Here is a 14,970-nt window from a genome sequence, read left to right as displayed (position 1 = left end):
TAACATCTCCAGAAACCAGGGAAGGAACAAATAGAGATAATTCAGTAGATTAAAATGCTTTTTGCTGTCCTCATTCTGTGTCTAGGAGGCATAAGGGAAGGGGCAGGGTTGGGATAGTGCTGGCAAAGCCAGCAGCCATCAGAGGCCTGCAGGACACAGGTCTGTCCTGTCCCCGAGACACAGGTCTGACCCTCCATAGGGACACAGGTCTGACCCCCCTGGGGACACAGGTCTGACCCTCCATAGGGACACAGGTCTGACCCCCCTGGGGACACAGGTGTTTCCTGTCCCATGGCAGGCTGTGAGATGCAGAGCTGCCCCAGCTGGGCTCGGTGCTGCCACTGCCAGCACTTGGTGCTGCTCAGTACAACCACAAATCCTGCTGGGCCAACACACTTCGGCTGCCACTGGGAAATGAAAACAAGGGCTGGGGACAGGAAAAACCAAAGAACACACATTTTTTAATAGAATATATGTTGTGACTTGAAGGCTTTTAAGAGCTGCATTCTGGGCTGGCCCAGGGGAGGCCTTCCAACACCAACGGATCCAATGATCCATAACAGTGACCCTTCATGGATTTTGGGAGGGGGTTTACGACTGTTTGTGATCCCAAATCCTTTATCCGGCAAAGCAGTGCCGTGGCCGGGCAGGCACCCGACCCCTTCCCTGTCGAACGTGGCAGGCAGGACCTCGACGGCAAAACTGGCGGCGGGTGGCGGGAAGCTGCGGGAGCAGGGGCGCCGTTCCCAGACGGGGAAGCTGGCGGCGGTTGGCGGGAAGCTGGCGGGGGTGGCGGGAAGCTGCGGGCCCGGCGGTGCTCCCGCGCACGCACGCGAGCGGCGGTTGGCGGGAGCGCTCGTGCCGCGCCGCACGCACCGCGAGGGGGCGGGAACCAGCGGCGGCCCCGCCCCCCGCGCGCGGGCATTCCCGGCCGCCGCCCGCCCCCGACCTTTCCCCCAGTTTCCAGCGCGCGCTCCCCCGCCCCTGCCGGCCCCGCCCCCGCCCCGCCTTCCCGCCGGCCGTGCCCACGCGCCGCCCTTCCCGCCGGCACGCCGCGATCACGCCGCCCGCCGCCGCTCATTGGCCGGGCGCGGGTGGCGGCGGGCGCTGATTGGCCGGGGCCGTCTCCCCCGCGCTGTTTGGCGCAGGCCGCGCTCGGAGCGCTTCCCCCGCGCGCGGCCGCGCCGCTCCCGGCGGGCGGGGCCGGGAGGAGGCGGCGCTGCCGGGTGCCGCTCCCGCCGCTGTGTGCGCGCCCCTGCTGCCGCCGCTGCCGCTGCCCGGGAGCGCCGCTGACAACGCCGCCCGCCCGAGCCACGCCATGCACGGCTCGCCCTGCTCGGACATGGGAGATGCGCCCGCGGTGAGCACCGGGCGCGCGGAGAGAGGGATGGAAGCGGGGGCAGTGGGGATGGCCAGCGCCAGTGCAGTCCGGGCACGTGCTCGGTGGCGGGCACAGTGCGGGGACCGTCCCCGCCTCGGCCGGGACCGCTACTCACCCGGCGGGGAGGGGCTTGGTTGGGCAGCGGGTGCGGGGCGGCTGTGCCAGGGCAGAGCCCTCAGGAGCGGGTGTTGCTCCGGTCACCTGCAGGGAAGGGGGGCGGCCCTCGCTCAGCCACCGTGCGGGGGCGGCGGCAGGGTGGGAGCTGCCCTCCGTCCCCTTCTCCTCCTCCTCCTGCTTCCTTTCGCGCCATCCTCCCTTCCGTGGCACCGCCCGGCCGCGGCCAGCCGCCGTGGGGCGGGAGCGGGTGGGGGCCCCTGCGGGCGGCGGGAGGCGCTGCCCGCGGTGGGACCCGCGCTGTCCCCCGGCACCGCCCGCCCGCTGCCCTGCGGCCCGCACTGCCCGCACGGTGGGTCCTGCCCGGGAGCGACCGCACTGCCCGCACCCCCGCCTCCATCGTGCCCGGGAGCGACCCGCACTGCCCGCATCGCTCTGCCCGCCCCTCATGCTCCCTGACCGTGCCCCATCCTTCCCGCCAGCGACCCGCCCTGCCGATGCCCATCCTGCCCGCGCTCCCGCCCGTCCCTGCCCGTGTCCATCCTGCCGGCACCCCGCCGTCCCTGCCCGTGCCCATCCTGCCGGCACCCCGCCGTCCCTGCCCGTGCCCATCCTGCCCGCGCTCCCGCCCGTCCCTGCCTGTGTCCATCCTGCCGGCACCCCGCCGTCCCTGCCCGTGCCCATTATACCCGCATCCCGCCCGTCCCTGCTGGTGCCAATCGTGCCCGCTTCCCGCACGTCGTTCCCGGCGGGGTGATGTGAGGACAGGCGCCCGGCGCGCTTGCCCATTTCCCTGGCAGCAGCCGGCGAGCCCGCGCTGCAGCGCTCGTCTGCAGAAAGAGCTTTTTTTGTGAGGTTTTTTTTGGATTTCGGGGTGTTTTTTGAGGAAGCGAGGCATATTTTTTAAATGTCTCTTCAGGGAAAGCTGCTGTCCTGAAATGTAGGGTTGGAGAATATCAGCCCGTGGGCTTGGCTGCCTGGAGGCGCGCTTGGAGGAGCGCTGGCAGACTGTGCTCGGTGCCTCGCCTCGCCTGGCGTGCCCCGTGTCACAGGCCATTGAGGGCCAGGCTTGCAGGCACACATCGTGTTTTCCTCTCACCGTTTTTCAGTGGAAATTCTTAGAAGTCTCTTTCGAAAGTGTTAATTGCTTTTACCCCTTCCAGTCCCCAGACCATGACATCTCCATGCCTGGTACCTCATGTTTGAGGTGAAAGTCCTCTGTGAGTGCAGTACCAATATTTTTGATACATGGTGCTTAGCAGGGTTGCCTGCACATCCCTGGAGTGCAAACACAGCTTTTCATCTTTGTGACACTATTGAATAAGGATCATCCCACATTACTTAACTCAGTAACAAAACTCATTGTCTTAGAGTGCATGCTGTTACCCAATGAGTAGAATTCCTTCTAGGGCTTGAGGCCATGCTCACTGTGTGGTGAGCCTTTAGAGTTAAAACCTTTTTCCTGCAGTACATAAACACTCCGTGTAACAGCAGTAGGCCCAAGAGGCTTGGTCCACACTTCTAAATCTCAGCCTTCAGGTTAGTTGGTGTGTCTAAAGACTGGAGGAGCCTGGATTCCTCGCTGAGACTGAGCTGGCATATGAGTAATAACCCATCAGACTAGCGTAGCTTTTGGAGCCACTGCCAAGCACTGTGAGAGCTTTGTGAAGTTTGGATATCCTTGTATAGAGAAGTCAAGTGTTTTGCACGTGTACACATGCACACAAAAATATTCTGTGATGCTTGCAATTGGAAACAAGTCAGTATGATTACATTTGTCTTCGTTTTACTCAGAGTGTGTTTTAGGTACCTAGCACCCATGTAGCATCAGGCCTTTCTGAAGTACAATGCAAACAGTTCCACTGTACTTTGAAAACTATTTTCCTTCCATCTTTTCCCCATCCTGGCTTCCCTGTTAAAAATAAGATTGAAAATCTTTTGTGATGTGCAGTACTCCAAGTCAACGATCATACCTTAAAGCATCTTACTGGCAGCTGAAATTTATCTTCTAAATGTTTCCAGAATGAGATTAGTGCTGAAAAGTCTTTTGGATTCAGGAAACAGCCTTCTCTTAACAAGGTTCAAAGTCAGGATTTTCCTCTTTTATGCTTGTATGGAAGCATGGAGTGTGTTTGTTCAGAGCAGTGTCATCCAGGAAAGTAAGCTTGGAAATGTGAGCCACACACATATCTGTTCTTTTCCTGGAAAATCACATGTCTTCCTTTTCTTTTTCTTTTTTTTTTTTTAAGAGAAGGGAGTGTGGAGACGAGCTGCTCGGGGGAGAGTGAGAGATGAGCCAGCTGGTAAAAGTCTTGCCACGGGCATGGGATCTGTTTCAGTTGACCTTCATTGTGAGCAGACAGTGTGTGGGTGGTGTCAGTTCTGTGTCTGACTCGTGCTAACAGCCAGTAATCCGATTTCACCCAGGTTGACATTGTGGACATCTACGAGTCCATCCGGGAACGGCAGCGCCATGACAGCGAGAGGTCCACCTGCAGCACCCTGGAGCAGAACGACATTGAAGCTGTTGAAGCCCTTGTTTGTATGAGCTCCTGGGGGCAAAGATCACAGAAAGGTGACATATTAAAGATAAGGCCCCTCACGCCCTTCTCGGATTCTGGGGATTTCACAATGCACACCGAGGCTCCGGCTGAGTTACCAAAGGACTGTCTATCCACACTGGTAAGAAAAGCATGAACACCAAACAAATATGCCCCACACGTGGGTGTCACAGCCCTGCAATGCTTTAAATTGGCTGGAAGAGACAGGCTTGCTCAGGTGTCCCTTTGCCACAGCCTGTGCTGTGCACAGAGTAGTGAGGTGGGCATGTTGAGTTTGTGGTTTTTTGCTGTCTCTGGTTTAGCAAATGTAGAGGCTTTTGTTAAAGTTAGATGTGAAAGCCCTTGCTGACAGGTTATTGGATTTGACAGGGATGTCGAGATGGCTGTTGTAGGTTCCTTGGAACACTTTGAGTAGGAATGGCAGAGTGAGCCTTGGTGATTTGGCATCAGCATTTCTACAGGCACTGTATGAAAAAAGGCCTTGATGATATTATGCTTCACTGGTCATTGTAAGAGAAAGTGCACGTTGCCATTACGAAATAGGCAATTTAATTAGTTTCTGTACTATGTGTTTGTACATGTAGTCTGTTATTTCTCCAGACATTGGTCTACTCCAGCTGACTAATGTTGGTTGAATCCAGTTTTTTTTCTTTTGTTTCAATTTATGTTGCAACAAAAGTAGGTATTAAAAAAAGGCTTGGTGCCATCAGGGTTTTAGATGGTTAAGGCCCATTTCAACCAGTAGGCTTCTAGCATGCAGTTGCCAGGTAAAAGGGGAATAGTAGAGGAAAGAGGCTGAGATAAGAGCAGCCTGACAAGCAGCTGCCATAATATCTCCTGCTGCTCAGTGCTGACACTGTCTCTGGAGCAGCACAGGAGATACCCTTCAGTGGGAAAGGAGGAAGAAGAGGTGATGCAGGAAGACAGCATAGAGAGAAATGGATGAATAAGAAGGGACAGAGCAGTTTCATTTGTCTTTATCTAAAAGGTAGCCATGAAACAATGAGGTAATCATTGAGAAAAGATCTAGGGCTTGCTGGGAGCTTGAAATAGAAAAGTGGAGTAGTGCTATCCATTGTTGGACTGTTTATTCTGCTCATAGCCTCTTACAGCTGTGCCCATTGCTGAGGAGAAAGGAATGAAAGACTTTTGTGGTGCAGTGAGTATACTTGCAGTGTCTTATGCAGGTTTACAGCTGCCTCATTGCCCTCCTTTTATTAATACACTTTTGAGCTTAATCAGTATGGCCATGAGATAAGGCAATGTAGTGTCCTGGTGTTGGCTAGGATAGAGTTAGTTTTATTCCTAGTAACTGCACAGTGTTGTGTTTGTGATTTAGAATAGAATAATGCTGGTAACATACTGATGTTCCAGTTGTTGCTGAGCAGTGCTTACCTTACCCAGGTCAAGGACTTTTCAGATTCCCACCAGTGAGGAGGTGCCCAGGAAGCTGGGAAGTAGCATGGCCAGGGCAGGTGATCCAAACTGGCCAGGAGGGTATTCCATACCATGGAGTGTCATGGCCAGCATAAAAACTGGGATGACCAGTGATGTTGGGAAGGACCTGGGCATTGGTAATGGGTGGTGAGCAATTGTACTGTGCACCACTTGTTTCTCTTGGGTTTTATTGCTCTCTCTCTCTTTGGTACCTCCCTGTAATAATAATTACAATTGTTATTATTATATTTTACTTTATTCCAATTATTAACTTGTTCTTGTGTCAACGCATGAGTTTTATCTTTCTGATTCTCCTCTATGACAGATCTGACCAGACTGTGCTGAAACAAATTTGTTATCAGGATTCATTTTATTAGTTTATTAGTTGTTGATCACAGTGTTGAATTATTTGCTATCAGGGTTGTTGTGTTATGTAACAATTTACTTCTTGTGTATTTTCCCCCTAGTGTTATGGTATCATCTCTGGGGGCTGGGCTAAGGTTATCATTTTGTTGTACTTTGTAACACTGGATTATGTGATAGCACAGAACTGCTGCCCTTGAAACTCATCTGGTTTTCATGCTCTCAGCTCCTCTGTCATCACCTCTGTACTTGGGGAACCACCTATCAGAAACTGCTAATAGTGACACCGTTTGCCTTTTTGCCTCAGAGAGCCAGCCTGTGTAGAAGGCACGCACAATCTTCCCCTTCTTCTCCAGGCATGGGAATTTTGGAAATTTTGAATATCCTTGGGATGCTGAAACCATGTCTGTGAATGACCAGGAGCTGGGGATGTGGTTCAGGTCTTGTTTAGGGTTAAGCAACTGTTTGTGGCTGCTCAGACCCTGGCATCACACATGCAGTGTGACCACTCAGACCCCAGCAGGTGATGATGCAGCTGAGCCAGAGGATGATGAGCTTGTGCCATTATCAGTTTCCTTGTACACAAGAAGAAATGGACACCAAAGTCAGCTCATTTAGTGAAGGGGGATGAAGCAGGGCCATCACAAAAACTGGATGGAGGAGGAGACAGAACAAGAGATAACCACTCAGTCCCTGGTTCTGAGGGATGTGAAGAGGTTTCAGCTGCTGTCCAGGTGTGCACATTATCACCTGGCTGCTCCAGTGGGGCTAGTAACTGGAATTAGGAGATAGGGAAGCCAAGCAGTTGGAATGACTTCCTAGGGAAGAGAGCATTGACGAGGTGATTGGAAAAATGTCACAGGTCTTCAGCCTGTGCAGGCAACTCGGTCAAGTGTGAAGGAAAGGTATCCCTTCAGGAAAGGGGCAGTGTCACCTGGGCAGGTGGGCTGCTGTGGGGAGACACATGTGCTGCCTGAGGGAATTAGCTGTACCAGAGGGGTTTCTTATGACATGAGCAGGGCACAGTCACCCACAGATCCAGATGAAGTCAATGTCCCCAACCCACATGGCAAAACTTTGAACCATTTGCCATGGACTGATCCAGTTCCAGAACACTTGCAATATATTGATGGTACCACTGTGGGCAATACAGCAGCAGAAGTTTTTGAGAAAGGGAAGAAAATAATCCAGATCTCTGTGAAAGCTGCCATAAAACAAAGTAAGGTCCAGGAGCTTGCATAGCAGATCCAGGTTTTAAGAATAAAATAGCAAGGTGGGTGTCATCAGATCCCAACGGATTTGATTAACAAAATAACAGATACACTTCTGCCAACTAGTAAGAAAAACACAAGTTTTCTTAGGCATTGTGGGGTTTTGGAGAGTGCACATTCCAAATTACAGTCTGATTGTCAGCCTTCTCTGTCAAGTGACCCAGAAGAAGAATGATTTCAAATGGGGCCCTGAACAACAACAAGCCTTTGAATAACTTAAACAGGAGATAATTCATGCAGAAAATTAACTCTGCCCCAGCCCTTGGGCCAGTCCAGGCAGGACAAGATACAAAACATGTGCTCTACACTGCAGCCAAAGAAAGTGGCCCTACCTGGAACCTCTGGTAGAAGGCACAGGGGAGAATTAGGTCAGCCTCTAGGATTTTGGAGTTGGGGTAGAGAGGATCTGAAGCCCTCTGTATTCCAGCTGTAAAACAGATACTGGCAGCCTACAAAGAGGGTCCAGCTGCTTTGGAAATGATTGGTACTGAACACAGCTTCCCTGGCATCCTGATTGCTGGTGCTGGGCTGGATGTGCAAAGGATGGTCTCCTACACATCCTGTAGCTGATGCTGTGTGGAATGAGTGGGTGTTGCTGGTCACACTGGGTTCTCAAATAGGAAACCTCAATTACTTCCAAGACTCCTGGGATTGGTGAGACGGCAGACTCCTGGATGCTGCCTGGTGAGGAGATGACATGTGCTCAAGAGACTATTGTATAATAAGTTACCCAAAAATGAGAAACAATATGCCCTGTTTGATTCCTGCTGTGTTGTAGGAAAGCACTGAAGATGGAAAGTGGCTGTATGGTGTAGCCTATAAAAAATTACAGAAACTGCTGAAGGAGAAGGCAAATTGAGTTACTTTGCAGAGGTGAACATTGGCTTTAGACACTGCTGAACAGGAAGAACAGCCAGTGCTTTATCTCTGTGCTGATTCACGGGTGGTGGCAGATGCCCTGTGGTGGTGGCTGCAGTGATGGAAGCAGAGCAGAGGTAAACCCATCTGGGCTGCTGCCTTGTGGCAAGGTACTGCTGCCTGGGTGGAGAGCCTGGTTGTAAGGGTACATCAGTGGATGCTCCTGTACCCAAGACTTGGGCCACCAAGGAACATCAGAACAACCAATGGGTGGATCAGGCTTCTAAGATTGAAGTGGCTCAGGTGGATCTGGATTGGCAAGATTCACCAGTGTGAATTATTTATTGCTTGGTGAGCCCATGACATCTGAGGCCATCAAGGAGGAAATGCAACATGTAGATGGGGTGATGATCAAGGGGTAGGCTTGACCATGGACACTCTTGTTGGGCTAGCCATAGTTGTGAAGCACACACTTCAGTTATTCAAGACAAGCAGTTAAAGCCTCTTTGGTGTGGAGGACAATGGCTGAAATACAAATATGGGAACACCTGGCAAATGGACTCTATCAGACTCCCACAAATCCACCCAGGCAAGCACCATGTGCTTATGATGGTAGAAGCAACCACTGGATAACTGGAAATGTATTCCATGCCCCATGGCACTGCCTGGAACACTGTCCTGAGCCTTGGAAATCTGGTCTTATGGCAACAGGGCACCCCAGAAAGAATTGAGCCAGGCAAGGGGACTCATTTCCAACACAACCTCACAGACACCCGGGTTGAAGAGCATGGCATTGTGTGGGTTTATCACCTCCCTATCATGTGCCAGTCTCCAGGAAAATTGAATGATATAACAGACTGTTACTGAGAGCAAGGGGTGGTGGGACCTTCAAACAATGGGATACACATTTAGCAAAGGCCACCTGGGCAGTCAGCACTAGTGCATCTGCCAGCTGTGCTCAAGCAAAACTTCTGCATAGTGTAGAACGGGATAAAGTCCCTGTGGTGCACACAAAAAAGCTGGAGAAAACAGTCAGATTTTTCCTGCATCAGGCAATGACAGTCCATCCATGAGGTTGCTGTTCTCAAGGACCTGGCTGCACTTGGTGGGTAATGTGGGAGGATAAGGAAGCCCAAAGTTTTGTTCCAGGGGATCTGGTTCTGTGTGAGAGGAGCCAGTGATTTGGGTTGGATGATGCTAATTGCCATATAACACTCATGTCACCCCTGCTGAGCTGGCTACACACAACATCAGGGGTATTACAGTAGGAATCACCCACATTAATGAAGAACAAACTTTGATGAAACTGGACAAACACAGCAGTGATGGAATGAGAACTAACTTCAGTAGGCTGCAATCCAACATAACACACCATCTTTTCTGCCCTGAATTGGAGCCCAAAGCAATCCATGAATGAGCTCAGCAGATGTTTTAGAGGGATGGCTCACAATGATACCTGTATCAAAAGACAAGAAAAGTAATGGTGGTCAATTAGGATGTATTTAAAAGTGTGGGCATGATGTAAATGCATAGAATATGGGGTAGATATGTTTTCAGCTGGGATAGAGTGTTTTCATCCTAGTAGCTGGCAGAGTACTGCGTTTGGGATTTAAGGTAAGAATAACATTAATAACACACTGATGTTTTAGAGTAAGCACAGTTCAGCAGCAATTAAACCAAGGACTTCTCAGTGTCTCCTGCTCTGCCAGTGAGGAGGAGAAGCCTTGTGAGAGACCATGGCTAGGACACTACTGACCAATCTGGCCAAAGGGGTGTTCCATACTATAGAGCATTGTGTTCAGTGTATAAACTGGGGGGAGGTGGCCAGGAGGGGCCAGTCACTGCTTGGGATCAGGCCAGGTGGGTGGTGAGCAGTTGCACTCTGCATCATTTGTTGCTCTTGAACTTTATTTCTCTCTGTCTTTTTATCTGTGTTTTTAATATTTTTATTATTGTATTTTCCTGTATTTGAATGATTAACTTGTTCTCATCTCAACCCATAGGTTTTACCTTTTTCTGATTCTCCTTCCCATCCATCTGGGGGTGGAGGATGAGTGAGTTTCATGGGACTTCATTGCCCTCTGGGATTAAACCACAGCAGTAGACTTTATTCAGTTTGTTCTAAGAGGCACATTGAGATGCTGGGAGAGGGCATGTAATTTTATTTTTCAGAGTAAAAATGGGAAAACTGTGCCATGGAATTACACTGATGCACACTGTTGTGGGTTTTTTTGCAGTGCATGACCCCTCCACACAGCCCTGACTTTGTTGAGATGTCGGCAGCCACGCTCCTGTCCTCACAGGTGACTTACTCCAAACCAAGGACAGTCATGGCAAACACAGCTGCCTGCTCGGTCACCTCAGCCACTGGTGCCTCTCCCACAGCCAGGCCATCTGCTCCCAGCGTGGGGCCACCGTGCAGGCAGAAGCCAGTGATCTCTGAGTTCCCTGCCCCTCAGCCCTGCAGGGCCATGGCAACAAGTGTCATACGGCACACAGGTGATAGTTCTGCTTACCATCACATTCCTGCTGTGCAAGAGCAAACAAAGGTAACTTCAGGCTGCAGCGCTTCCAGAGACTGGTGTGGAGCGGATGACCCAAAACATTCCAGACTGCCACAGGACACGTGGGCTGCGGATGATTTAATCGACAAAACCTCTCCGGCACATCAGCCTTATGCACATGACTCCAGTGATATTGTGACCAATAAAGGGCAGCTACCGGTCCGGCCTGTTTCGCCACAAACCCACTTACCAAAGAATTGTGAGAATGACTTGCAAAAAAGAGCTACCCCAGTGACACCTGCCCCTGTCTCCAGCCCCCAGGTTCTCTGTCAAATGATCCCTTTAAATGGACAAAGCAGCATGATTAATGCCTATGTGAAGCCTTCAGCTCCAGCACTCTCAGCTCCCATGAAGCCCATCTTGCCCCAGACAGCCCCGCTGCCCCAGCCTGTGCTCATGGGCCCCTCTGTGCCTCAGGGGACTGTCATGTTGGTTCTGCCACAGCCCGCTGTCCCGCAGGCGCCGCCGTGCCCGCAGGCCCTGGTGACTGTGGGCAGCACCAAGCTCCTGCCCCTCGCCCCTGCTCCCGTGTTCATCGCTTCTGGCCAGACCTGTGCCCCCCAGGTGGACTTCTCCAGGCGGAGGAATTACGTGTGCGACTTCCCTGGCTGCAAGAAAACCTATTTCAAGAGTTCCCACCTCAAGGCCCACCTGCGCACCCACACCGGTGCGTGAGGGGCTCTGCCCGTGTGGGGTGCTGAAATGCAGGCTCTTTGCAAGGAGGGGGTGGGAAAGGGAAGGAGCAGGTGATGGGGAAGCTTTTGCTCATCTCAGGGATGGAAGGAATGTTCATTCTCCATGGACAGGCAAAACAAGATGTACTTTGTTCTGAGACCTCAGCTGACCCTGTAGTGTTAGCTGAATTTCACAGGCTTTAGCTGGAGTGAAGCTTTGCCGTCTGTGTGCGTGTGTTTAGATCTAAGTGGAATCCTGCCATCTGGACTAGATGGAAATGAATTGTGCAAGTTCCTTTTTTTGGAGCATGGGGAGGTCTGGTGTAGGCAAAATACAGTACAGGTAGTTGGTCTTAATTGTCACATGAGTAAAAGAAAAGAGAAACTCAGAAACTGCTTTTTTTTGTTTCTTTGGTGTTTTTTTGCTCCCCCAGAGTTTTGTGTAGGATAAATGGGAATGCATTGAGATTTTTGGCCGCTGTGTTAGGAAGCAGAGCTCCTATGAGAGTGTAACAGTTTATTCAGTTGCAAAAGGGGAATTTTAGTAGTAAAGGAAAATTAATTGTAATTAATATGAAGTGATTTGCTCCATAAATTGGGTCAGTGGGGAAACAGTCTATATGTGTTTTACTTACTTACCTTTTTTCTGCTTCCAGGATCTTGTTAAATTAAAACTAACTTTGAGTTCTCAGGGATTATTTTTGATGTTGAAGGATAGGCATGGTGGGAGATTATTGGTATAGAATAATTCTGTCTATTTTTGGTTTTCCTTGGCTTTTCTCCCCTGGCTGCTGTTACCCATAGTCACTGGTTTATTGGATATCAGCTTGTGTGATGGGATTTGCATTGGTTTGGCAGCTTGTCTTCACAGTTCCTTTGGGGAAAGAGCTTAACCTCTACATGAAGCTGATAATTCTTGTAAACCATAGTTCAGAGGTAGAATGATGCTTCTGCTCCTGGCTTGAGAGGCTGCTGAATTAAACCTGGTGCTCCAGGATAAACAGACTATCAGCAAGTGCCTTGCTTTGTGCATGTGGCTGCTGATCCATAGGGAGCCTGGGTGTGTCCCTGTATCATGGTTAAGATACAGTGGCAGATGAAACACACTGACCCCTCACTAGCCAGTTCCCATTACAGGATCAGGAGGAGGAGTAGTTCAGCTTTCTTTTTCTGCCTTTTCTCTGCATGCTGACTTGCTAGATCATAGCACATCCAGAAGACACAGACTTTACTCTCAATACCTGAAGTGGGAATGCTCCTGTGAGGTGTCCTTTCTGTTTGGGCCCCTTCTCTTCTGCCTCAAAGTGTTCCCATAATCTTGGGCCACGTGGTGGATGTTTATCTGGAGCCCTGTCGGAGTTGCAGGCAGTAGTTGCAGTTGTGGTTGTTCAGGACAGGTGGGATGTCCAGCAGTGGCCCAAGATGAGCAGCAGCTGATGTGGGCAGCCTTGCTGCCATTCCTGGTCTCTGGGGGCTGGCAGGACAGGCTTTGCTTGGGAGTGCTTGCTGGTGTGCTTGTGTGCAGGACTGGATCACTGGAGCAGCAGGACCCCAAGACTCAATTCCAGGCTTCCTGTTTGACTCCTGTATTTGTGGATGACATGCTGCAGCCAGAGAGATATGGATGCATGGGGATGGGGGCAGGGGCTTGCTTCTAGTTCAGTCAGCAGATAAGGCATCTTTATGAAGGCTCTATTTCTTTAAACTTGGACTTTAGACAACTGAAAAACCAGACCTGATTAAAGAACATTTAAAGAGAGATACAAGGAAATAAGTAGAAATGATAGCTATTATTCTCTGGAACAGAACTTTAGCTTAATCTTACATTGACTGCACAGATGAGCAGTTCTGTGAACTCACTGGTTCCTGCAAGGCAGATTTTAAGTTAGCCCTTTGATAAGACTGCAACACAACTTCTCAAAAGTAACAAACGCTTCCTTTATGTCCTGCAGGGGAAAAACCTTTCAGCTGCAACTGGGAGGGCTGTGACAAGAAGTTTGCCCGCTCGGATGAACTGTCGCGGCACCGCCGGACGCACACGGGCGAGAAGAAATTCTCGTGCCCGGTGTGCGAGCGCCGCTTCATGCGCAGCGACCACCTCACCAAGCACACGCGCCGCCACATGGCCACCAAGAAGACCCCCAGCTGGCAGACAGAGCTTGGCAAACTCAGCAGAATTGCCACAGCAGAGAAGCCCAAGAGCAGCAGCAGCAGCAGTGCTCTGAGTATGCTCATCCCCATGCCATCACCCGCCTGCCAGGGCTAGAGTGAAGAGGCGCCTTCTGCAGACTGTCTGAGGATCAGGAAGAGCTCCGATGGCAACAGCAGAATGGGAAATGGCTTTTATTTTCCTCGTGTTTGTGTGTACTTTAGTTTCCTGCAGTTTAGGTCCTCTGTTGATAGTGCTATGTGAGAAATCTATCATATTTCCTCATCCCTTCCCTGCTGGATTTTTTTTCAGTACTTGGGCAATTGCAATCACCAGCACTTCAGGAAAGTAGAACTCCTTGGAAATTATATTGGCAATAGGTTAAAAAAAGTTGTAATGCTTGCTGTTAATATTTTGATGGACAGTAAAACAGGGTGGTTTTTAATTTTTATAGTACTATTTTCTATACCAAATATATTTTGTATTTGTTCATTTAGGTCTTGTTATGCAGGCAAATTACTTGCATTAGTAGGGCTGTGCTGGATGAGACCCAGAGTTTTGGAAACTCCTTTTCAGTAAACCTAAACTATTGCATTCAGAGTGTTTTATAAACACTTACCATTTGATAACATATTTTTTGGTTTTCGCACTTGCAATCCTGATCCTGCCGTGGGCTAGTGCTCTTACACCCTCCTTGTGCAGGTAGATCGAAGATCAAAATGAGTCAGTAGTTTTTAAAACAAACCAAACCAGAATGACCTTATTTGAGAATACAAGAGCTGAAATCCTTCACATTTTAGGAATTCATACCCTTTGCAAGTAGAAGCTGATGTGGCTGTTGGTAGAAGCATTCTTGAGTCCACATGCCACTGACGCAAAGTTTGGAGGAGCCAGACTGCTCTGGTGGAGGTAGAAGTACAAACACTGTTTAGAAATTTTGACACTAAAAATTATGCTTTATTTTTGGTCCTGCTAAGCCAACATATCAAAATAAACTGAAAAATGCAAAAATGGCAAGATAGCCCATGAAAAATTAGTGGGTCTCTCTTTATATTTTTTTGAGTAGAGGAGAAATAAAAAAATTAAAGGGTTTTTTTGTATTGTGGATGCTTGTGCACCTTATAATTCAAGGCTTTCTTTTACCTGTATCAATGCACCAGAGGAAATACTAATTGTGTCTTAAGAAATAGCCACCATGTCAACTTGATGATGCTCTTCATGTGGCCTTATACTTCTCCACAGTACTTTGTATAAAATCACCCTTTTCTATTAAACAATACACTCTCCCTGTTGAATGGATTTTCTTTTACACAAAGTGTAATGATAGTTAAGAAATGGAACCAATGGCTGCAGGAGTGCTGTGTTGTAATAGCATGGTGTGAGTAACAAAATGCCCATAGCACAGTCAGACTGCTCCATTCCCAGGTGCAGGAGGAGTGTGTGTGTACTGTAGCAGAGCTGACAGTGCAGCAAAGCACCAGCTGTTTTGCTGGGAGACAGCTTCCCCCCCCAGATGAAATATTTCTGGAGTGCTTATTCCTTCTGGACTCTTCTCCCTTCAGCCACTCCTGCACTGAAGCATAGTTGAGCACTGAGGA

General features: G+C 49.9%; 2 protein-coding genes across 2 annotated transcripts in view; one reads left to right on the top strand and one right to left on the bottom strand.

Moving 5' to 3' along the window:
* The first annotated feature begins 1,283 nt into the window (after positions 1-1,283).
* Positions 1,284-13,925, top strand: KLF11 (KLF transcription factor 11). Its single transcript, XM_059468981.1, has 4 exons — positions 1,284-1,360; positions 3,923-4,177; positions 10,223-11,216; positions 13,176-13,925. Exons 1-4 carry the CDS (start codon positions 1,319-1,321, stop codon positions 13,487-13,489), a joined length of 1,605 nt encoding a protein of 534 aa, XP_059324964.1. The 5' UTR covers positions 1,284-1,318; the 3' UTR covers positions 13,490-13,925.
* The window catches only part of CYS1 (cystin 1), a 24,927-nt gene continuing 22,808 nt past the window's right edge, over positions 12,852-14,970 (bottom strand). Inside the window, exons 3-4 of the mRNA XM_059468982.1 lie at positions 14,183-14,272; positions 12,852-12,958 (exon numbers count right to left, since the gene is read on the bottom strand). Coding sequence (XP_059324965.1) covers positions 12,937-12,958; positions 14,183-14,272 — 112 coding nt within the window. The 3' untranslated portion in view covers positions 12,852-12,936. The remainder of the gene's footprint in view (positions 12,959-14,182; positions 14,273-14,970) is intronic.

The sequence above is a fragment of the Ammospiza nelsoni genome, chromosome 3 (genome assembly GCF_027579445.1).
Source record: "Ammospiza nelsoni isolate bAmmNel1 chromosome 3, bAmmNel1.pri, whole genome shotgun sequence".
In the NCBI taxonomy this organism is placed as follows: domain Eukaryota; kingdom Metazoa; phylum Chordata; class Aves; order Passeriformes; family Passerellidae; genus Ammospiza; species Ammospiza nelsoni.
This window is presented reverse-complemented; position numbering and strand designations above follow the sequence as displayed.

Bases quoted from the DNA above. Each gene is read 5' to 3' on its own strand.
- KLF11 (XM_059468981.1), top strand. From the start codon at position 1,319: ATGCACGGCTCGCCCTGCTCGGACATGGGAGATGCGCCCGCG. The intron at 1,361-3,922 runs GTGAGCACCGGG...GATTTCACCCAG, and splicing joins ACATGGGAGATGCGCCCGCG to GTTGACATTGTGGACATCTA. The intron at 11,217-13,175 runs GTGCGTGAGGGG...TATGTCCTGCAG, and splicing joins CCACCTGCGCACCCACACCG to GGGAAAAACCTTTCAGCTGC.